Raw genomic sequence first — 23,860 nt, forward strand, 5'->3', positions numbered from 1 at the left:
CGAGTGATTATCAATAGATGAGTAGATAAACATATGGATGGTACATAATGGAATACTACTTGGCCATAAAAGACCTAGAAGCTTTATGCTAAGTGAAATAAGTCAAACACAGAAACACAAATACTGTGTTTTTTCACTTATATGTGGAATCTAAAGACCAAAACAAATGAACAAAATAAAACAGACTCATAGATACAGAGAACAAGCTAACAGTTGCCAGGGGGAGGTTATTGGGAGGCTGGGCGAAAAAAGGTGAAAGGATTAAGAAGTACAAATTGGTAGTTCCAGAATTGTCACTGAGGTATAGATTATAGCATAGGGAATATAGTCAAAAATATTATAATACTAATAGTAGCCCTGCACATGAATCCATGCGCCAGTAGCTCTCTGCTGCCCCTGTAGCTCTCCACCCACTGCCCCACACTGCTGTAGCTCCCCTAGTCCATCTCCCCCTCATAGCTTGTTTCCCTGCCCCCTCCTGTTGCTCTCCACAGGCTGCTTGCAGTTTGCTGACCCACCTTCCTGCAGATCCTTAATCTGGTCATTACATGGTCTTGGCATAATGGATAATTAGCATATTCCTCTCTTATTATATAGGATATATGATGCCAGATGGGCACTGGAAATATGGTAAAGAGCACTTTGTGAAGTACATGATTTCCTGACCACTGTGCTGTACACCTGAAACTAATACAAAAATAATATTGACTATAAACTGCGATGGAAAAATTAAGAAAAAAACATAAAAATTAGTTGATCCAATAATTCTTCTGAAAGGTCATAAAGGCCATCTTTGGGTAATTTTAATTGTTTTTTCAAAATTGTTAGAAAAATAAGATCTATGTAATAGACTTAAAGAAAAGGTGGGGGAATAAATATGATAAAAGATCTTATTTTGATGAAAGATTCAAACATGGTCTCCAAATTATAAAATAAAAAGATTATTCTTTCTTCATATAGTTTTATTTTTATTTTTTTACATAGCTCTTACTATTACTAATTATTATTAGCTAGCTTATGGTTAATTGCAATTTTGAGGTAAATTGCACCTCTGAAAGAGAAGAGTTTACAGAAATATTTTGAGCCAATATGCAAAACCTTCCCAATAATTATAAATATCCTGTTGTAATCCAAGCTAATAAAAGAGTAATATGCAAAATGACCATCATTCCAACACACAAGATGGACGCCCCCAAATGGTTAAAGATGGCTGCCCCATATGGACACAAGATGGCCACCACAAGATGGCCAGCAGGAGAGGGCAGTTAGGGGCAATCTGGCTGGCAGAGGAGCAGTTAGCCATCAATCAGGCTGGCAGGGGAGTGGTTAGGGGATGATCAGGCTGGCAGGCAGAGCAGTTAGGGACAATCAAGCAGGTAGGCAGGTAAGTGGTTGGGAGCCAACAATCTTGGGTTGTGAGAGGTATTTCTGACTGCCTTCAAGGGGTTCCAGATTGGAGAGGGTGCAGGCTGGGCTGAAGGACACACCCCATGCACGAATTTTGTGCACCAGGCCTCTAGTTAAAATTATATGCTTCTAAATTTTACACATATTCCATTGTGAAAGCAAGTAGTAACTCCTCCATATTCTATAGGTTTATTATTGTAACCAGTTCAACAATTGTTGCCATTAGAATATGATTTTAAACCATAAATTGGAATTCCCTCAACTGAATTTGACCATCACCACTCCCTAAGCATACTATAAGCCTATATCATTCCTTTGTATTTAATATTTTTTATTTTTCTTTAACTTTATTACATAGATCTTATTTTCTGCAGGTGGAGCAAGCACCTTAGAAGATCCAGCACAAGTACTAAGCTTTCTGGGTAGCTTCCCAATTTACATTCCCTAAACATTGCTGTGTTTTTCTTTTGTCAGTTGGCCCTTTGTATTTTCTTCCCTACTGGACTCTAAGTTTCATGTCAGGAAATATGGTAATTTCTCAATCATTCCTAGGCAAACTGTACCCATTGCTTAATAATACCTATGAAATACATATTTGTTGATTGAGTTGCCTCGGTACCTACTTGTGTGGTCAAGGGAAAGAAAAAATATATTTAAGAGGGAATATTGTATAAGCTATTTTATGAATCTGCAGGCAAACTGCTTGAGGCATTGACTAGAAAACTAGGCCATGATCCTTCTATATTTGAGGAAATGTATCACCAGAGACATAGAGGGAAAAAGTACATGCTATGTGTAGCATAATATTAAAAATCTATATAGAATCCTAATACTGTAATGTTTATTCCTTCAAGTATATTTTTACTTAATATCTTACTAAGAAAATAAAGCCAGCACTAAAAAGAGTTTTTCCATACTCTAAAACATACCAAAAGCAAAAACAAAAAATTTTGTGCCAAAAATTTTTTTCTTAAATTTTGAGGTAAACTAAGAAAACATAGTATTTGTGATTATCATGAAGTCTGACATCCACACATTCAGCTTTTGATAGCTGTACCATAATTTATTTGTCTGGCAGGTCTGTGTTGGTATCAAACAATAAAGATAAAAAACAAAATTGTATGTGGTGAAAATAGTTAATTTAAATAAAACTTTTTGGCATTTCCCCTATTTTTGAAATTTGTTCTTCAAGCTTTTCATAATCTCCCTCATCTACATTTCAAAGAAAGCTGGACACTGGTGTCTTGTTCTTTATTTTATTAATATGAAAACTAGAATCCAAAACCCATAGAAGAATTGTGCCAAAATTAAGCAATATCTGAGAAAAGTGTGTAACTTTTAAAAACTTCACTAATAAGGCATTCAAATTTCTTATGCCTGTTTACATAATTTTCTCACTTATTTTTTAAAATATGTTTCAATTCATTTTAGAGAGGGAAGGTGAGGAAGAGAAAGATAGAAACATCAATGATGAGAGCGAATCATCAATTGGCTGTCTCCTGCACACCCCTATTGGGGATCGAGTCCAAAACTTGGGCATGTGCCCTGACTGGGAATTGAACATCCATGGGTCAACACTCAACCAATGAGCCACACCAACCAGGCTTCTCATTTATTTTTATTACAAGAACTATGTTTTTTAATAATTCCCTTTAAAATTATATTTCTTATACCAGACTTACTCTGGTAATAAATACTTCTAGTTGCATTATAGTAGAAAATATTTTTGTTTTGATGTCTTCAACTTAATAAAACTTATTTACTAAAAAGTAGAAATTATTTCAAGATAAAAATAACTAAAATATCATCTATGGGCTCATAATAATAACCTAAGAAAATGCTAAAAATTTTAAAATAATATTTCACTGATCATATTTTGTAGTAGTAAGGGCAACAAAAACTCTCAAACATTGCTGGCAGGAGTATAAATAGGTGCAACTACTTTGGAAAGCTTGCAGTATCTACTCAAGCTAAAACCAGGCAGTATATATACTAAACTACCCCTTGATCCAACAATTTTTGCTCTAGATAAAGACTTGGACCCAACCCATATGGCCCCCAAAATGAATGTATTCACAAAAAGATATGCTCAAAGTTGTTCATCACAGCACTAACCAAAACCTAAAAAATACTTAAATATTCCATAATAAAACAACAAATAGTGATGTCTTCATATAATGAAATACCATATAGAAATGAAAATAAATAAGTTATTGCTATATGCAACTAAATGGAAAATCACATAAACATAATGTTCATAAAATAAAATGGACACACATGAGTATTTATATAATGTTCAAAAGCAGGGAAAACATATTCATTGTTGAAAAAGTCAAGGTAGCAATTATCTTTGGCAAAAGTAGTTCCTGGGAAAGAATACTGTGGTGACAGAGAGCAGAGTGAGGGCTTTTGTTACATTGGCAATGCCACATCTTGATCATGGTCTCTTAATACTAAATACTTTTGTTACTTTTTTAAGTTTACATGTTTCTTTTTTTGCTCAGCATATCATAAGTAGACTTAGTGAACAAAGAACAGCTTCCATAAAAATACTTATTTTATAAAATAATTTCAGTAGAGGGAGCTTCACTTTATTTTAGAAAATTTTCTTTCAAGGGCTATCAATGAAAATAAAAATATTTCATTTTTCTCTATATTATTAAAGTTCTTCATAGAATGATGAAGGTAAATCAATAAAAAAAAAGTGCTACTCTCATTCAAGACTAGTCTAAGATATATAGAAAACTTATTCAATTTATGAAAGGAGAAAAATAAACTTGAGGAAGAATACAAATGTTGATTAAACTTCTGTATTGGGTATGTCTTTTTCAAGGAATTACATTTTTAGAGTATTCATAAAAACATTTTTAACTTAAAGTATTTAATATTAATGAAAATAAGTTCTTATAACCATGATTATGAGTTTGTGATGAAGAATAATAAATAACTAAGAATATATTATAACAAAACAGAAAAGAATGTATTATAATAAATATGGTGAATTGCCATTATACAAATCTGACCACATTGACCAAAATATTTTAATTATTGATGTTAAGCTTCCTAAACCTGAATATCTATTAATTAAGCTATTATGGTTTCTCTTATAATATTAATTCCTTTCCATGAAAATTCCATAAATGTAAAAAAAGCTCTATACCCTTTGTTTTGATCACCATATATAAAATCTGTGACAATTGGAAAGTTTAAAAATTTACTGAGTCTTATTAAAATATTCTCACTGAAAATATTCTGGTTTTCAGTGGTTCAACACTTTAAGAAAAAGTCAATAATTTCATAATATAATAACCTTCACAACTGGCCCTTATTATTATAGGCTTATCAAAATAATATAGCTTTCTGTAAGTTAGCTTTTATTAAATACATTATGTTTTTCTAAGTTGTCCAAAGATGAAATTTTGACCTGGAAACTCAGAAAAGAATAGTTACTACTTCAATAGAAATCAGTATACACAAAACTTATTCTAATTACTTTTATTTCAATCCTCTTGTAAAGCTTGTAAGCTATAAGATGGAAATTATAACAAAATGAAATGTATATTGATGGTTTAAAAAAATCTATATGAGCAATATATTGCTTATACATTGTTCAGTTAAGAATAATGGTTAAATTATCTCATCTTTTGCCTAGTCTCATTTCCTCTTTAAAATAATTAAAAAGAAAAAATGAGGCCTACCAAATATGATTGGACATGATAAGAAAGTGTGATGTAATAGAGCAATATTATTGTTCTATGGATTTTTTATTATATTACTTTATCCAAGGAGATTATTCTTGACATATAACTTATCTAATTATTTATTTATATTTTTGCCTCCATTTATTACCTAAACTAAGCTCATTAGGAATAGCACTTCTTCCTTTATTTTTTATTCACTTACCTTAATCTCTAGATATATCAACAATGTTCAGAATTTTTCTAGTTAGTAAATGTTTATGTTCTAATTGTTTTCCTTTTAAAAGTTAGTAATGTTCCATTTCTAATTAGTAAATGTTTTTAACTTCCCAAAAGAGAATAACCCACAACTTATAATTTACTTAGAAAAAATGAATCTCTAACAGCAATTTGAGAAGGAATAACTTGGCTTTGGAAATAATTTTTCCAGGGTAATCTCAGTTGCTGCTAATATAAGACGACAGTTACTAAAAATGCATTATTTTCAGAAAATAGAGCAAAGTTACATATTTTCAGAGGTCTCAATAGATAGACTGCTAGGTACTTTAGACATAAAATAGTAAGATTTAAGGAGTGCTCTCAACAAGTCAATTTCTAATTGCATTCTTGGTCTCATCAATAACAGGTGGTTGCATTCTAGTACACAGGCTTTTTTAAAATAAGTTCTCCCACTGTTAAATACAAACAGACTCACCTGAGTAACAGTGCTGCTTCCCAGAAATAAAATCCCGAAACTAATGTCCGAAAGTGTCTCACGTGGGCCATGATACGGAGAGATATTCACGATCCTGAAATTGGTCTTATCCAAGGCATGGGGGGAAAGAGAGAAAGCCTGGAATGAAAATAAGCACTCTAACTCCGTGTAGTGGTGGAGACAAACGCTTCAGCACCATAGACAGCTCCCGGCGGTCAGCGGAGGCCGTCTGCCTTTCAAACCTTTGCAATTCTCTTTCTACCCTTCCCTGAGCGCTGAGCAGAGGGACATGCACAAGGTTACAAATGTGCAGGTGATTTACACAGTGAAAGCGGAATAATGGGTGAGATGAAATGTATGAAGTGCTCAGGTTCTGGGCAATTAGTTCACTGGAGCTCTAGCGGCAGAGAAAGAATCTTGTCCTTTCCTGACCCAGACCCACGTTTGAAGAGAGAACAGCAGCAACAGCCGGAATGAAAAAGCTTCTTCACCTGCTCCAAGCGCCGCCGCCGCCGCCAGCCCAAACCCCACTCTCCACCTTTGGGTAAAACCCAAAACCGCTAGCGCGGCAAAGGGAAGCGGGGCGGGGCGGGGCCAGACGACACTGTCTTGCCCGCAAATCACAACCGCACAGCGGGACGGAGTGACAAGACACTCATGATGGTAGGCGGTGCTTAGCACTTTATCCTTAAAAACAAAACAAAACAAAACAAAAAAAAGCGAGTAAAACTGATGCAGAGCCTAAAGGGCGACTGGAGTGTGTTGGGGGAAGGAAGCTTCAGGGCTAAGCCAGGGAGAATCAGGGTCTTTTTGTGGGTTAGTTAGCAGAATCGCTTTGGAGGGGCCATCCATTGTTCACTTATGAGGAAAGGTACAATTGAGTAACTGTCACTCCATGTCATTGACCTTACATGGAAATGTAAGAGTAAGCTTTAAGCCTATGGAAAGGACTAAGGAAGAGCAGAGAATGAGGTGCGTGGGCAGCAGCGGGCAGGAGAACACGCTGCTTCTAGAATCCTCCCATAACCCTGGCCAGCTTCTGGCCAGGAAGCATCATTGACTAGAGTGAGTTGAGTTCCCTTCAGTCATAATAAAGGTTCTAAAGAGATGAAAGCGGGAAATCTAAAGAGATGGCTACTTAGAGGCACAAGCTACCCACCATTTCTTCTTACATATTTTCCATAACTTAACAGTAAGTTCAAGCAAGGACAGCTAATTCATTTGTTATACCTCTTCTGTCATCCATCTCTCTATCTGCTCTCTCTTCTTCCCCTCTCCCCCTCCATCTTGACCATTTACATGGGGATGTGGATTGGAAAACTGAAAAGGAAAATTGTGTGTGTGTGTGTGTGTGTGTGTGTGTGTGTTAAAATAATGGAATTTTAAAAAATTAAAACCTATTGTTAGATCTTTACAGTGGTGTTTATTATTATCAACAAGGAGCAAAATATTCACTCACCTCTTCAACCTTAACTTTTCCCCAAAACTCGAGCAAATATTTATTTCGAGATTCCTATTCTAATCTCATAACTTTCTCAATAGCTAAACTAGATGCCGTCTTACTTTCTCTATTTTCTTTTAAATTAGATTCCAACAGCAATTAACATATCAATTACCCTGTAAATCTTTTTAACTGGAAAAGTAGAAATCATTACCTTCCAACCCTCTCCAATGAGAATAATGAAAAAAACAAAACAAAACAAACAAACAAACAAAAAAACACAACACCTCATCTCTTTACTCTTTAGCAGACATCTTTTCACATCTGTTTCTTATTTAAATCACAAACTTCCAGGAGCCCATAAGATCCTGCCTATGAATATTTGCATCTTGAGAAAGTTCATACAATTTTAGTTAACTCAGTTTTTCAGTGAGTCTTTTGAAAACTAATGAAGTACAAATGCTTTTTAGTTGGCCATTCTTTGAATAGCATTAATTGTTTAAAAAAAAACACAGATAATAAATTTAAAAAAAAAAAAGTGAAGTTTACTCTATTTCAAGAAGGCTTGGATTTTTTGCCTTGTTTCATCACTAAGTAATTGAGCATTTTTGGAAAATTGGTCTACTTTTAAAAATATTTTTACTACTTATATCTTTAAAATATTTATTTATTGAGATAATTGAATTAAATGACCTCTGAGATTCATCCTCTGCCCCAAAAAAGACAATCAATGTTTAAGCAAACAAATGTGTGGATGATATGATATTTAAAAGTCTATGTTACATTTATCTGGATAGTTACAAGTAAGTTATATGATAGCTTAACAGGCAGGATGATTTTAGCTATTTCTTCTCATTAAAATGAAAGCATACGAATATTATACTTTATCAAATAAAGATATATCTAGTCAGTTTCTTAGATATAAATACAAGGTAACTGGAATCCCCATGTTACTCATTTTTTCATAGCGCCATGATTATTTTCTTCAAATTACTTCTGACAAGCTATCATCCTCCTTGTTTATTTAACTTCATTACAATGAGAATAATGTTCATTATTTAGCATAGCACCTACCATGTAAGTTCGAAATGAAATTTCATGCATATGCATATTTGTGGTATCCTTGTAAATTTTACTCTTTTGAGAATAATAGTCCTGATTGGACCAGTAGATGAATGAATTTGTTTTGGGGGAAAAGACTATTCTATGGGTGATGACTAACTGACTAGTTCATTCATGACAAATTAATCTTTATTCTGATATGGCCAAATCTCTGCTCTTTTCTTTGTGTCCTTTATCATTTTTTTCTTGCACTAATGGGTTATATTTCACATTTTACAAGATATGGGGCTTCAGGGCTGGCTTGGATATTAATTTTCATCATATTTAATGTTCTCCTTTTGCAGAAGAAGTAATTGTAGCACAAAGCAGTTAAGTGATAATTATAACCCCTTGTATTCAGCAAGTTGAAGATATCAAATTTGACTTTGGTGCTTTTGGATTATTGTGTAGTATTATGTCCACTACCATGGAGCTATTTTTAATGGTATATTTCCACTATTGTCTCAAAAAATATAGACTTATTCCCTGTCTGGGTAACTCAATTAAAGTATTATCCCAATATGCCAATATGTTGTGAGTTGACCCCCAGTTGGGGCATACACAATGACCAGCATTAATAAGTAAAACAACTAATCTCTCTCTCTCTCTCTTCTCCCTCCCTTCTTCTTCTTCTTCTTCTTCTTCTTCTTCTTCTTCTTCTTCTTCTTCTTCTTCTTCTCTCTCTCTCTCTCTCTCTCTCTCTCTCTCTCTCTCTCTCTTTCTCTCTTTCTCAAATCAATTTTAAAAATATGCATATTACCTAAATTACAGAGAAGTAAATCAATTTCAATGTAATGATAAAGTTATTTTCATATGCTCAATTGTTACTACCAATGATCTTAAACAAACAATATTTTGTAAATATTGCTCAAATTACTTGCTATTTATAGAGGACTTATTTACTTGTTTGAGGTCAGTGCAATGTGGGGTTAGTAATAGTTTACTGAGAGTTGATTAGATTCAGTAAGATTAGATCATTCTAGCCATCTCATCAAAAGCTTATATAAAAATCAAAATTCCAGTTTGAAAACTTACAGACAGTAATGCAACTTTGCAATAATTAAGAATATTAATATCTTTAAATTAACATTCTGGAAGAGTAAAAGATTTAATGTAGGAATTAATCAGAAACTCACTTGTTCGACATAAATCAGGTCGAGAAGAATTAATCTTATGTCAATGAGAGATATTATCATTAGGTATATGAGCCTAGTGAATTTATATTTTGTACTAGAGGCCTGGTGCACGAAATTCATGCATGGAGGAAGGGTGTCCCTCAGCCCAGCCTACACCCTCTCCAATATGGGACCCCTTGAGGGATGTCCAACTGCCCATTTAGGCCCGATCTCAGTGGGTAGTCAGACATCGCTCTCACAATCCATGACTGCTGGCTCCCAACCACTTGCCTGCCTCTGCCTGATTGGCCCTAACTGCTTCTGCCTGCCAGCCTAATCACCCCCTAACCACTCCACTGCCAGCCTGATTGACTCCTAACTGCTCCCCAGTTGGCCTCATTGCCTCTGACTGCCCTCCCCTGCCAGCCTGGTCACCCCTAACTGCCCTCCCCTGCCAATCTGGTCACCCCTATTTGTCCTCCCTGCAGTCCTGGTTGCCCCCAACTCCCTCCTCTGCAGGCCTGGTCCCCCCAAAACTGCCCTCCTTTGCTGGTCTGGTCTGCCCCAACTACTCTCCCCTGCTGACCTGGTCACTCCTAACTGCCCTCCTTGCTGGTCTGATCACCCACAACTGCCCTCCCTGCTGGCCTGATCTCCCTGCCCTCCTCTGCCGACCTGGTCACCCTCAACTGCCCTCCCCTGCCAGCCATCTTGTGGTGGCCATTTTGTGTCCACCTGGGAGCAGCCATTTTGGGCTACATGGGGCCACCATTTTGTGTCTTGATGTGACAGAAAACTTGCATACTACTCTTTTATTAGATAGGATAGGGCTTTACTTAATGAGCAGATTATAATAATCATGACATTAAGCTGATCAGCTGACCCTGTTTTTTAGGAATAGAGGTAGAAATATCCAATAGTTTATCCCCATTTCCTTGATCAGGATACAAAATTTCTCACATGGATCTCAGAAGCATCCTCCTATTGTTTCTCCTGCTTGCTTTCTTATTCCTTTTGATTAATCCTCCATTGTAAATATCAAGGTTTTTTTGTTTATTTTAATAAATCAGATGATGCCACTTTTTTATTAAATTTGTTATGACATTGGTTAACAAGATAGGTTTCAAGTGTAAATTTTTATGATACATCACCTGTACATTGCATTGTGCTCCAACCACCCAAAGTCAAATCATCTTCTGTCACCATGCATTTGACCCCCTTACCCTTTACTACCCTCCATCACCTTCCCTCTGGTAACCACCATACTGTTGTCTGTGTCTGTCAGTTTTTGTTTGGTTGTTTACCTTATTTATTAATTTATTGCATTTATTTTTATATCTAAAAGCAATGAGTGAAATCATATGGTCTTTTTTTTTTTAATTTATTTTGTACAGAGAGGAAAGGAGAGAGATAGAGAGTTAGAAACATCGATGAGAGAGAGTCATCGATCAGCTGCCTCTTGCACACCCCCTATTGGGGATATGCCCACAACCAAGGTACATACCCTTGACCCTTCAGTCCCCAAGCCGATGCTCTCCATTGAGCCAAACGGGTCACGGCTCATATGGTATTTAACTTTTTCTGTCTAACTTATTTCCTTTAGCATTCATGATGTCACAAATGGCAGTATTTGATCTTTTCTGGTAACTGAAGTGGAGTAGTATTCCACTGTGTATATGTACATCTTCTTTATCCAATCATCTATTGAAAGAAAATATGCTCAACTTCACTAGATATTAAGGAAATACAAATCAAAACTACAATGATATATACCACCTCACACCTGCTAGAATGGCTATTAGAACTTGAAAAGTAATAATATTTGTTGGAGAGGTTGTGGGGGGAAAGGAGCCCTCATTCACTGCTGGTGGAAATGTAAACTGGCTACAGCCACTATGTAAAATAGATGGTGCCACTTCTATTCCAGAAACACTTCAATGCAACAGATTAAAATTCACATTCCTCTTCAGAGTGGATAAGGCTCCTATTTTCCATCGACAATCTCCTCAGCTTCATTGTTGATCGGTCCCTCTTTTCCCACTCTGTTCCAGTCACATGAGCTGTTTCTTGTCTCATTATTTCTCTGATCTTCCTCTTGGGCTTCCTATGTCTAAATTCCTTCCTGCATTACAATATCTCTTTTCCTTCCTTCCTTTATTTATTTTTCTTCTCCCTCTCTAACAAAATTTTCCCATTTACCTTTAAATCAGTATTTATTCCTTTTGTGGATTAAGTTATAATTTGGTGTTTGCCTTTGTTTGAATACTCACATTAGGTCCTAATGATTAGGCAATGGCAATGTGCATCTATATTTCTACCACGGTGCTTAAAACATAATAATAAGGAAATATTTGTTGAATGGATGAATGGATGAATGAATGCATAAATATTCTCTATTCTTTAGTTCTCCCTTTCTTAGATTCCATCCTTACAAATCTTTTAACCCATTCTTTCTTTGTAAAATTACTTAAGATTTCTATATTATAATGTTCTTTTCTGGTCAAACATAATCTTTCCCCAGTTAAAAGTAACCTTTGAGTTTATATGTGTGCCCCAGAGAATGACTTATTTATAAATAAGATTAATATTATCCACATACATTATGATTTTTACTATTCTAACTCTTGGACTCTCATTTTTTCTCCAAATTATGCTGATAATTTTCCCAATAATGAAATTATTTGAAGCACTTAATTGACTATTTCATTCTTTCTTTTGAAACGAAAAGAAGTCAACCGAAAATCGGGGGCAAAAGACCAAAATTGCACAAAAATTACCTGCAGATCTTGACGGCAAAGTAAGTCTTTTCTTTGAATTGGGGGGTAGTCTTATACAGCGAATATAGGCCTAAACCTATGTTTTAACTGTAAAATTAGTGTGTCGTCTTATACGCCAGAAAATATGGTATATCAACTTGTCACAAATTATAAAAGTTCCTCCAAATTATTTTTCCAAACAGTTTATTCATCAACAAATATAATTTATAATTATGCACTACCTTATGCACTTCTTGGAATACACTTGTGAATAAGAAACAAATCTTGTCCTAGAGGAACTACAATCTATATACTATGTAAAATATATATGAATATTCATAGTATTACATAGACTAAAAATATTGAAGGAAATAAAAAGAAATGCAGTGGGAATTCAAATGCATTACCTCAAAATGGAAAGTATGAGAAGATTTGAATATGTTCACAGACTAGGGGGTATTTAACAAAGCTTTGAAATCAGTTCACAGTTCATTTGTAGAATTTGACTGTGTGGAAATTATAGCAGATAACTTTGTAGAAGGAGGAGGGTAAAATATCTTGAAACACATAGAAACAGAAAAGTGGGATTTGAGTGATAATATTTTTGTGGTTAATTTTTACCCACGGTGATAAATTTGCCTTCACTCAATAGTGATAGAACTGATGGATGGTCTACATACCAATTCAGCCTGTTTTCAAACCAAAGATTATTTTTCATAGTAAATAGATACTATTGCAACAGATGTTCCTGAATTAGATGTCCAAAACAAATGAAAAATGCAAACAAGTGTTTCACAGTAGCAGTTTTGAAATCTGTGGTTATGATGGTTAGTATTCTCTTTGTTTGCAAAGCATTTTTATTAGTAATTTTCTAGATGTTTTTGAAATTCTAATTATACGGAATATTTAGTATGCATTTTTCCTAACTCATTTTCCCAAGTCAATTTATTGGGATTATTATTATTATTATTATTATTATTATTATTATTTACCCCCTAGGTGGTAGTGAAGGGCCAGAATGGGCTGGAGTTGGGTATTTTTCTTTCTTCAGGTCAGTTAAATGTTGCTAAGACCCAGAAGCTTAGGCTCTAGTTGAATGGTTTCTCGAGGGAGACCTTGTTAAGAATAGAATGTTCTGATGTATTTCAGAATGTCTCTTTTTTTTTCTCCTCCCCCTGCTCGAAGCACCAGGGGATTTTCTCTAACATTCACCATAAGAACCTGGTAGAGCTCCAGGAGGCAACTCACAGAAGAGTGTGCCCCTCCTATGACTCTGGGTCCCCTGGAGTTTTTATCTCTCAGACTTATCCACTCAGAGCCTCCCACACTCATCATTTACACCTCAGGGTCCCCTTCCTTGACACTGGTTCCCATGATATTTTGACTGGTGGGTTTCTGCTCCTGTAGGTTGTGATTCTCTATATCTATATTTGCCTGTTGTTCTCTTAAATTTGGGGGCATCAATTTGCCCTTCAACCTCACTTCTTTCTTAAAGAATCTAGGAAGAGTTGATTTTTCTGTTTCTCAGCTTTTATTTGTCATTAGGATGGAGTGGCAACTTCTAAGCTTCTTACCTGCTGGGGCAAAACCCTAAAGTTTCTTATAGTTCTATTTTTAAAGATTTTAAAAGCCTAATCTGATCTTAGATTTGGGGGATTTTCATAGCTTTGAAAAATTCTTGGCCTTTATAATTACTGCAAAATTTGGTCTGTAAAGAGGATGTTGCTTGACCTAAATCATACTTTTTTAAGCTACAGAAATATTTAAGATAGTTAAAGCATTTCAAGAAGAGAGCAGGGTCTATGTACATATATATGTAAGCAAGTATTAAGAAAAAGAGCCTTATTTTAAAGCCTTTTCTCTGCATTAACCCCTCTTGTCTCTTATGTCTCAGGTTAAAAACTCCCCAGAAAAGGCTTCCCTGACAGCCTATGCAAAGCAGCCACCACGTCAATTGCTTTCTATAACATCACCCACTTTATTTCCTTCGTGAATAATGATAATTTATTTATTAATTCATTTTCTGTCTCTCCTCCCCTAAGTTAAGGTCCAAGAGATAAATACCCGCTTTTGGCTTTCCCTGTGTCCTAAGATGCAAGAAAGATAGAGTGAAAAATACAGAAATGAAGAGGGAAGGAGTAGAGAAGGGAAAGGGAAAGAGAAGAGGGAGGGAGGGAAGAAGGGACGGAGGGGAGAGGAAGGGAGGGAGGAAGAGAGAGAGAGAGAGAGAGAGAGAGAGAGAGAGAGAGAGAGAGAAGAAATTGGTGTTTTGCTATAATGTAGATATTGAAAATTTGACAACACAGATCAGAAACAACACTTGTGCTAATTTTTTGAGGCAAAGATGGCAAACTTGGCAGCATTTCTGGCATAGTTGGTGGGGTCCTCAACATTACCAGTCAGCAATAATTGGGGCAAATGTTAGCACCAAGTTCAGCTCATGGGTCAGATGTTTCAATCTGTGACAGCAGGAGATGCAGCTGTGTTTCCAGTTGGTATTGGCAACACAGCTGATATTCGGGGGGCAGCAATAATTGTATATTCAGTGAGCAAAAAAAAGAGAAAGTGTTAAAATACATGCGGTAGTCATGGTGACAACTAGTTTCTTGGAGCATTGGGTATGACACTTCCAGGAACCTCACAAAATTACCTAAGAAGAAATTCAGAGAGGCTGGATTTCCTGAAGAATAAACAAAATCATGCATTGCCTGAGAATTTTTATTTTGTTCACTTGTTTTTAATCTCCTTTCAGTTTCACACTAATCAGGCCTTTGAAACAAAGGTTTCCTTCAGCATACAATTAATTTTATTTCTTTGCACCTTTGAGAGGGAATTCAAACATCAAAAAATCACCACCTATATAGGAGGATTTTCTATACACAAGAGAGTAGGAAAATAATAGAGTTCTCTTTTTAGTCATTCAATTAAAAAAATAATATAGATTTTTGAATACTTAAATTATTCTTCTAATCACTTGAGTTCAAAACCAAGTTCTCCAGTGCTTAATGTAGAAAATTTTTCATGGAAAACATTATTTTCTCACTTTTCCAAATGTCCCCATATTCCAATCATGTTACATAATTTTTCCCCAATGGAAAGCAGACACTTTATTGTCTTAACTTTTCTTCAGCATAGAGTAAAATTTGTAGCAATTCAAACTCGGCTTTGGCTATTAATTTCTATATTGCTTTTATTGTCTCTTCCCCTAAACAATGGACTACTGGTGTTTACTTAAATTCTTTTTACACCAGTTTTTCACACTGGTCTTAGCTTGGTCACTGACTTTCAAAATCAAATGCTGAATAGATCCATCTTAGTCATTGCTCTTGAGTTTTTTTCTCCTTGCTTTGTATAAATATTTGTGTAAGTAATTATGAGAGCTGTAATTGTGTCTTAGTCTTATGTATACCATATAAAAGATATTCCATCTCACAATGACTTTAATATAGTTAGTTGAATCTACCGTTTCTCTTCATAATTAATTACTTCAACAGTATTTGAAGTTCATGTATATTATCTTTACATCCTAGGATCCCATGAAATTGAACCATAATTTTTCATCTAAATCTTACAGATGCCCCTAATTTGTATTAAAATTGCATACTTTTTTTTAACAACATTTTAAGGCTGACAAAACCTTTAACATTTTTTAAGTAAAATTTTACTTTATGTGTATAGATTAATAATATTAAAATCAAATTTTATTGTTAAAACTTGACATTTACTCAAGAGCTACTGCAATTTAGAAGTAGCTCAAAGGCATTTCTGATATTAAAAATGAAATTTGAGAGTTAAAAACAAAGATGACGTTTTTCAGATATTTCAGTCTTTTTTTCCCCATTCCTATTCTGGGTAAAACAGACGCATATTATTATTATGGTTGGGTTTTCTCCAATTTATAATATTATACATTTCATATTCTTAAAAAACTACAAGGATAGGTGTTTTTTTTTTACATCTATAAAATAAGTATAATATTTATAAATCTATAAAGAAGACATAAAAACTAACATTTTTACTCAAAAGATGTCATAAATTATATATTTAGCATATACTTCAATATTTATTTACTTTCTTTTTAACTATACCCACATTAAAATATGAATCTTTAAACTTCTTTAATTTTTCCTCAAAATCTTTAGTAAATATATAAATGCTTAAAACTTTTAGAACAAATATCATAGCATAATATTATAAGCTAGAGGCCCAGTGCACAAAATCTGTGCACTTGGCAGGGGAGGGGGATCCTCAGCTTGGCCTGCGCCCTCTTACAGTCCTGTAGTCCTTGGGGGATGTCCAACTGATGCAGGCCTAAGCCATCAATTGGACATCCTTAACACTGCTGCAGAGATAGGAGTGGCTGCTGCACTCACCAGCTGTGAGCCTTGCTTCTGAGCTGACCACCAGGGGCCAGCTCCTGCATTGAGCCTCTGCCCCCTGGTGGTCAGTGCATGTCATAGTGACCAGTCTCTGCTGTTTGGTAGATTTGCATATTAGCTTTTTATTATCTAAGATATGAGAACAAGAAAGTATAACTATCAAAATAAATAAGTGAATTGCTATTCATGTGTATAGCACCATCTTTTAGGAAAAGAGAATATAAATTTCATATAAATTCAAATAAGTAATCATATACTATTCCAGAGCCATTTTAACATGAGGATTGTGATGTCTGAGCATTGACAGTAACAACTGTTCTATTTTAACAATCTGAAAGAAGGCTTATATATTTTTTTCCTCTTCAATCAATGGGAAGTGATGGACCTGAAAAGAAATATGAAATGCAAATTGGAAAGTGTGACCTGCATGCCTTGCTTCTGGATTTGGAAGTTTGGGCAGATCTATTTCCATAGTAAGAGTGCTATCTACCTGAGAGCTCTTTACTCAGTGGAGATCTCAACATAGCGAGTCCTCCCAACTAGGTGGACACGAGAACCAGGGTCTCCTTCCTCTTTCCCCTTGACGGCCCTGGCTGATGGAAGTCTACCACTCCCAGGACCTGTGTCTGTGATCATTTTAGCCCAAAAATGTGTTCACATAAGCACTGGACTTTAGGTGCTGTATCTAAACTATACAGTCGGTGTCCTTGCCCTGCCTGCTTGATAAACGTTTTATCGAGCCTCTTGATTTTGGCTGCCCGTGCTGTTTCTTGTTAAAACAACTTTGATCACAAATTTCAATCCAGTTGCATTGCCTCAAACCACTTGAAATGCAGCCCTAACACATGCAATGCCAGAACACATCTGACTAGGCACTTCCAAACTATCACTCTATTCCCTGAGCTATGTGTTTTTCCTTTTACTTTTTTTTCATGTTTTTAGAGAATAATTATTGACAAGGAAAAATGTTCACAACAATTTGTTAAAGGGAAAATGTAAGCTACAAGAGCATGTGTTTAGTTTGAATGTTTGTATCAACCCCACCCCCCTCACCACCACCAAAAGTCCTATGTTGAAGCCTTAACCTCTGCTGTGATGACTTTGGAGGTGGGGGCCTCTGAGAGTTAATTGGGTTTAGATGAAGTCTCAAGGCTGGGACACCATTTATGGAATTAGTGCTCTTATATGAAGAGCAAGCCAGACCAGAGCTCTCTCCTTCCACCATGTAAGGAAACACCAAGAAAGAGGCCATCTACAAGTCAGGAAGAGAGTCCTTACCAGGTACTGAATTTGCCACCACCTTAATTTTGAACTTCCCAGTCTTCAGAACCTTGAGAAATAAAATTTTAGGCAACCTAATCTATACTATTTTTCTGTGGCAGATTAAGCTGACTAATGCATAGTGTGTTCCCATGTTCTTCTATTATTGGGGGGGTGGGTGTGAATCTTCATTTAGGATACCTATATTAGAACTGCCTTTGATTCCTAGTAGTTTTATCCACTGGTGTTCTATATGATTGGCTTCACATATTTTTTTTTTTCTCTAAGATGTTTAAAAAAAAAAAAAATAAGAAAACTATACTTTTTATGGTTTATTTGAAATACATATGCACCTAGCTAATATAAAATTAGGGTACTTATATCATTATAGAAAGCACCATAATCTTAACATGTACTAGATAAGCTATAAAAATAAAAGCAAAGATTAATCATTTGTGTACCATGTTTCTGGCACAGAGTTAAAATTTCATATACCTTATCTCATGTTATTCTGTTAAGAACTCATGAGAGAGTTGCCAATATTACCTCCATGATATAGAAGAAGAAACTGAAACTTAGAGATGTTAAAAACAAGACAACAAAACCAAAATAGAGTTATCTGTGCCAAACTAAACATTAATTACTGTGTGGGCTTTCATGGAAACATAAACCAGTCAACCAAGAGTCACCTAATCAGCATTAATTAGTTAATCTTTCTAATAGACCCTGGCCATCTCATAAAGGAAAGTAACCTTGAAATAACCAACCAGTTCTTCTGCCAAGTATAAGTTCCTTGTTTTTACTTCCTTCTACTATAATTCTTTCATTTTGTATAGTTCTTTGGAACTCCTTTTAATCAGCTAGATTGGATATTTCCCAATTCATGAATCATTGAATAAAGTCAATAAGGTCTAAAATTCAGTTGAATTTTGTGTTAAAAGAGAGATTATGTAACTTGTTTATGGTAAAAAACAAACAAAAAAAACAAACACCAAACACAAAAAAAACAAAACAAAAAAACACACAGAGCAGATCTGCTTAGCCTCATTCCTGTCTGACTCTAAAGACCATATTCTTACATCACACTGAATCTGAGTATGGAATGTTAATTACATCTTACCATCTCTGAATGGTGGGGGGAAGAAAACAACCTGATTTCTTATTGCTTTGGATATGGTATATACATCCTAATATATTTTATAGCTTAATTTAGGTTTACTTATGCTTATCTTTTAAAATTATATTTAACTAGTGACCTGGTGCATGAAATTTGTGAACTCGGAGTGGGTGGGTGGGGGGGGGGAGGTATCCCTCAGCCTGGTCTGTGTCCTGTCACAGTGGGTGGGGCCTACCTCTTTGGGAGCCCCATGATCCATATCCCCAAAGAGGTAGGCCCCACCCACCCACCCACCCGTGGCTCTTCGATGGATTGTCCCAAAGAAGTAGGCTGGAGCTGAGGGAGGCCTGCAGAATCCTGGGCTGGGCCATGGTAGAGGCCTGTGGACCTCCATGTGTCTGTGGACCCACAGCCAGGCCAGTGGCAGAGGGGCCTCTCTCTGCACCTGTGGACCCCAGCTGGGCCAGACCCTCAGCAGAGACCTCTCTGCCACGGCCCTGCCCTTGTCCCCGACACTGCAAGACCTTACCCACCCACGCCTGCTGAGCATGCAGCCTGCTGATTGGTCTTTACTGTGACAGCATCCCAACCAATTTGCATACTATTCTATTATTAGTATAGACTAGGGGCCCAGTGTACAAAATTAGTGCACAGGGTGTGTGTCCCTCAGCCCAGCCTGTAACCTCTCCAATCTAGGACCTCCTACCCATCCTGGTAGGATTGGGCCTAAACGGGCAGTTGAACATCCCTCTCATAATCCAGGACTGCTGGCTCCCAACTGCTCACCTGCCTGCTTTTTTGATTGCCCCTAATAGCTTATGCCTGCCAACCTGATAACCCCCTATCCACTCCCCTGCCAACCTGATTGATGCCTAACTGCTCCCTTGCCAGCCCACTTGTCCCTAACTGCTCTCTCCTGCAGACCTTATCACCCCTAATTGCCCTTCCCTGCAGGCCTGGTCACCCCCAACTTCCTTCCTCTGCCAGCCTGGTCATCCCTAAGTGCCCTCCTCTACAGGCTTGATCACCCCCAACTGCCCTCTCTAGCAGGCCTGGTCCCTCTCCTGTGGGCCATCTTGTGGTGGCCATCTTGTGTGTTGGAGTGACAGTCAATTTGCATATTACTCTTTTATTAGATAGTTAGAGGCCTGGTGCATGGGTGGCGGCCAGCTGGTTTGCCCAGAAGAATGTCCTGGATCAGCCTGGGGGTTCCCTTGGGTGTGGGGTGGCCTGGGTGAGAGGCCTGTGGTGGTTTGCAGGCCAGCCACACCCCTGGCGACCCAAGTGGAGGCCCTAGTATCTGTGATTTATTTATCTTCTATAATTGAAACTTTGTAGTTTTGAATGGAGGCTAGGGCAGGCCAAGGAAGGTGGAAAGCTTGGCTTCCTCCATTCCTGGGGAAATCCAAGCTTCCTGCCCTTTCCATGGCCACAGCCATTTTTTGTTGGGATTTATTTATTTTCTATAATTGAAACTTTGTAGCCTTGAGTGGAGTCCATGACTGGCCAGGGTGTGGGGAAAGCTTGGCTTCCTTCATTGCCAGGAAAACTCAAGCCTCCTGCTGGCTCCATGGCTGTAGCCAGCTTGGTTGGGTTAATTTGCATAATTGCTCCTGATTGGATTGTGGATGTGGCTTGTCGGTGTAGCAGAGGTAAGGTCAATTAGAATATTATTCTTTTATTAGATAAGGTTTTTCAAACAAAAGGCTTGGGTGTGCGTAGAGGATAATAGAGATTGGGGTAGGGGAACGAGAGATGCAAGTATAGCTATTGGAAAGTGATTTGGGTGTTGTAGCAGACAGACCTAAGGTGGCTTCCCAAGCTATCCCATTTCTTTATGCATATGGTGGCAAAAAGCTTATTGTCTCCCTTTAGTGAAAAGCAGAACTTCTAAGTGATGAACTTGTTTGTTTAGCTAAGGAGATTTCGAAGCAAAATGTTGAAGGTACCATCTGGTTTCTTCTGCTTACAGTAAGATATAAAAGAGAAAAACAGGATAAACTGATAAACAAAAGGGAACCAGGACTTGATAAATTTGGAAATTCTCACCATATTAACATGGCAAAGATGTAAAATTCACACATCACTTCTGAAATCTTTGAATAGAGAAAAGGCCAAAGATGCAACTTTGCTAAAACTTAAGGAAAGAAACAGAGTGTTCATTCACACAAAGGACCCTTTGAAAAATTTAAGTGTGTGCTTCATGGATCCTCTTAATCAAACCAGCGAGCCTCCAGTGGATTTGGTGGCATTGACCCTTATCCAGCTCAGCATGAAGCTGAAACAGAGAAAGGATTAATTTTGAAAAAGATGGGTAGAGTTGGATTTTGTCAAGCAAAGTTATCCCAATTGAAATCCAAAAGAGACCTACAAAGCTTTGGGGATGTTTATTTAAAAACAAAAACCAAAAGAAAACCCACTGTTCATTGGTATGAAAGGGACAGAGAGTACAAAATGAAACTTGTCAGATCTCCAAAATTCTACTAGTAGAACTAAAATTACTCAGCTTCATAAGTGTGCTACCTTCCTTTAAAAGGTGGAGCTCAATGACACAAAGGGTCGTTCCCAGATCTTGAAGACTAATCAAGAAATGATAAACATTTGCCCAACTGTATTTCAGATCTACTGAACACTGATCACTTTGTACCTTCCATTGCCCTCCTTTTTTGACTGGGATTGTTAAAGGGTGCCTCCTTGGCATAAAGACCATTGAACTGGTTATTTTGAACAAACAAACAAACAACTATAGATGCAGGAGATCTAAATACAATAGAAGTTACCCTTTTATAAAGGACATCTAAATTTCTAAAGGAATTTACTTTAGAAAGAGAGCTTGCACCATGAAGAGATCTGTTATCAGAGACAACCTCTTCACTGAGAGACTTATGTGAATGACGAGGCAACCTTTGTTTACCAAACATTTCTTCCACTCACCTTGAGTTGCTTCTCCTCGCCTCAGCATCTTTATTTTGTCTTTAGCTGAAGATGGCATTTAAGGTGGTAGCTTGGGCCATTTCAGACAGTTACTTGGTTTTCTTGGGTATTTCCCATGTATATATGAGATATACACGTTAACAAATATATTTGTGGTTGTTTTTTTTTTTTTTCCTCAGGTTAATTTGTCTCTTATTAAAGGGGGAAATAGCAAAGAAATAAGAAGGGTAGAGGAAAAATTATTATTTTTTCTCTTAGTCTATAGCTATTATCCTGTTAGTTTCACTATTTTATACTGTTGTTTTAGATGGCTTTGCAGGTACACAGCAAATAATTGTGCCCAGAAACTGCACTTATCAGATCACAACCAGGAGTCTCATCTGCACTGGACCTGATATTGATGACGACGAGATTTTGGACTTTGGGCTTGATGAATGAATGAAACCCTTGAGAACCTTGGGAGGCAGTGAATGTACGTTGCATGTAGGAACAACCTGAATCATTTGGGGCCAGAGAAAAGATTATGGGGGACAGACTATAAGGTGGCTCTTCATAATTCCTTCCTCCTGGTGGACACTCCCTTGTATATTTTCTTTCCATTAGTTGTCGGCATGCCAAAGTGGAAAGCATGCTGCCAAAGCCACAGCAATCACGGAATGTATGGCATTAACATTCACCTCCCCTGTGGCTGTACAGGAAAACAAACTAAGAAGAATTATATGGAGCACAGTCAAGGTTCATAGCGAACAGTATTCTGGGTCATTAGTTTCAGAGAGCAGAGTTAGGGTCAAGGCAAGTAATTCCCATTGCTGTCAGAGCAGGTCTTCAGGGAGCCCTCCCACAGGATCACACCTTTGGTGTTTCCTTTCCCATTCTTTCCTTCTCTGAATGTTCAGGTGTATTTCATTATTGATATCTTGTTCCTACTCCATACAATGTCCCGTACAATGGATGGATGATGTGTTAAGGGCATGTAATCATCTCCTAGTTAGTACACAGGATATTGACAATATACAGGATGACAGCAAGGTTCTGGATTTTGAATGCAGAGCAGTGGTCCCTGAGGCCTTGCGGCCTGTCTGAGCCAACGCCGAGAAGCAATGTGAGATTCTGAATCATCAAGTCGAGGAAAGCAAGATCCACATATGTATAATTAATGAGAAATAGAATTCTATTAATTCTATTAATTCTAATGAATGAGAAATAGAATTCCATTGAAATTGGAAATTTCTCACAGGACTAATATAACCCTAAATTGGTGATTCAAAGTTATATTCATTTTTAGCTCCTAGAAAGTCTTTTTGAAACATTTTTCCCTTAATCACTGCCTGCAATTAACTTGTAACACCACAGAGATTATCTGTATCTGTTTATGTACTTACTATATGCCTATCTGCTGCACTTGATACATATTCACCCAGAACCAATTTTGTCCACTTGGAGGCGCTATTGCTCCAGTTAAGAATGCATGCCCTAAATCAGAGATTTTCAACCTTTTTCATCTCAAGGAACACATAAACTAATTACTAAAATTCTGCAGCACAAAAAAATATATATTTTGTGCTGATTTGACAAAATATAGGTATAATTTTGTTTCATTTACATCTGATGATTATTGTTATGTTGGCTGTTGTCATTTTTTTTATTTAACATTCTAAGGGAAAAGGAGTCAATGTCCTTGACTAAATAGTCAGATACCACATGTGTTAAAAATTCTTGCAACACACTGGTTGAAAATTGCTGCCCTAAAAGATTATCCTACTCATTTCTCCTGCTTCAAAAGACAAAAGCAAGGTGTGTGAAAGGAGCAATTATGTGAGGTTTCCAAGAAAAGCAAGGTAAATAAAGGTAAGGTTTGTTAAGTAGTTAAATTGGTGCTTTCTCTGCTAATAAAAGTTTTAGGTGTTTAAGAATCATCCTTCTCTTCCAGGTACAAAGAGAGAGACACAAGCCCTTAC

General features: G+C 36.6%; 1 protein-coding gene across 1 annotated transcript in view; it reads right to left on the minus strand.

The window, feature by feature from the left end:
• The window catches only part of GLRA3 (glycine receptor alpha 3), a 136,986-nt gene extending 131,101 nt beyond the window's left edge, over nt 1–5,885 (minus strand). Inside the window, exon 1 of the mRNA XM_036424940.2 lies at nt 5,800–5,885. Within this exon, the coding sequence (XP_036280833.1) occupies nt 5,800–5,870 (71 nt within the window). The 5' untranslated portion in view covers nt 5,871–5,885. The remainder of the gene's footprint in view (nt 1–5,799) is intronic.
• Between the last annotated feature and the right edge of the window lie 17,975 nt (nt 5,886–23,860).

This window comes from Pipistrellus kuhlii, unplaced genomic scaffold (assembly GCF_014108245.1).
Source record: "Pipistrellus kuhlii isolate mPipKuh1 unplaced genomic scaffold, mPipKuh1.p scaffold_m20_p_8, whole genome shotgun sequence".
Taxonomy (NCBI): Eukaryota; Metazoa; Chordata; class Mammalia; order Chiroptera; family Vespertilionidae; genus Pipistrellus; species Pipistrellus kuhlii.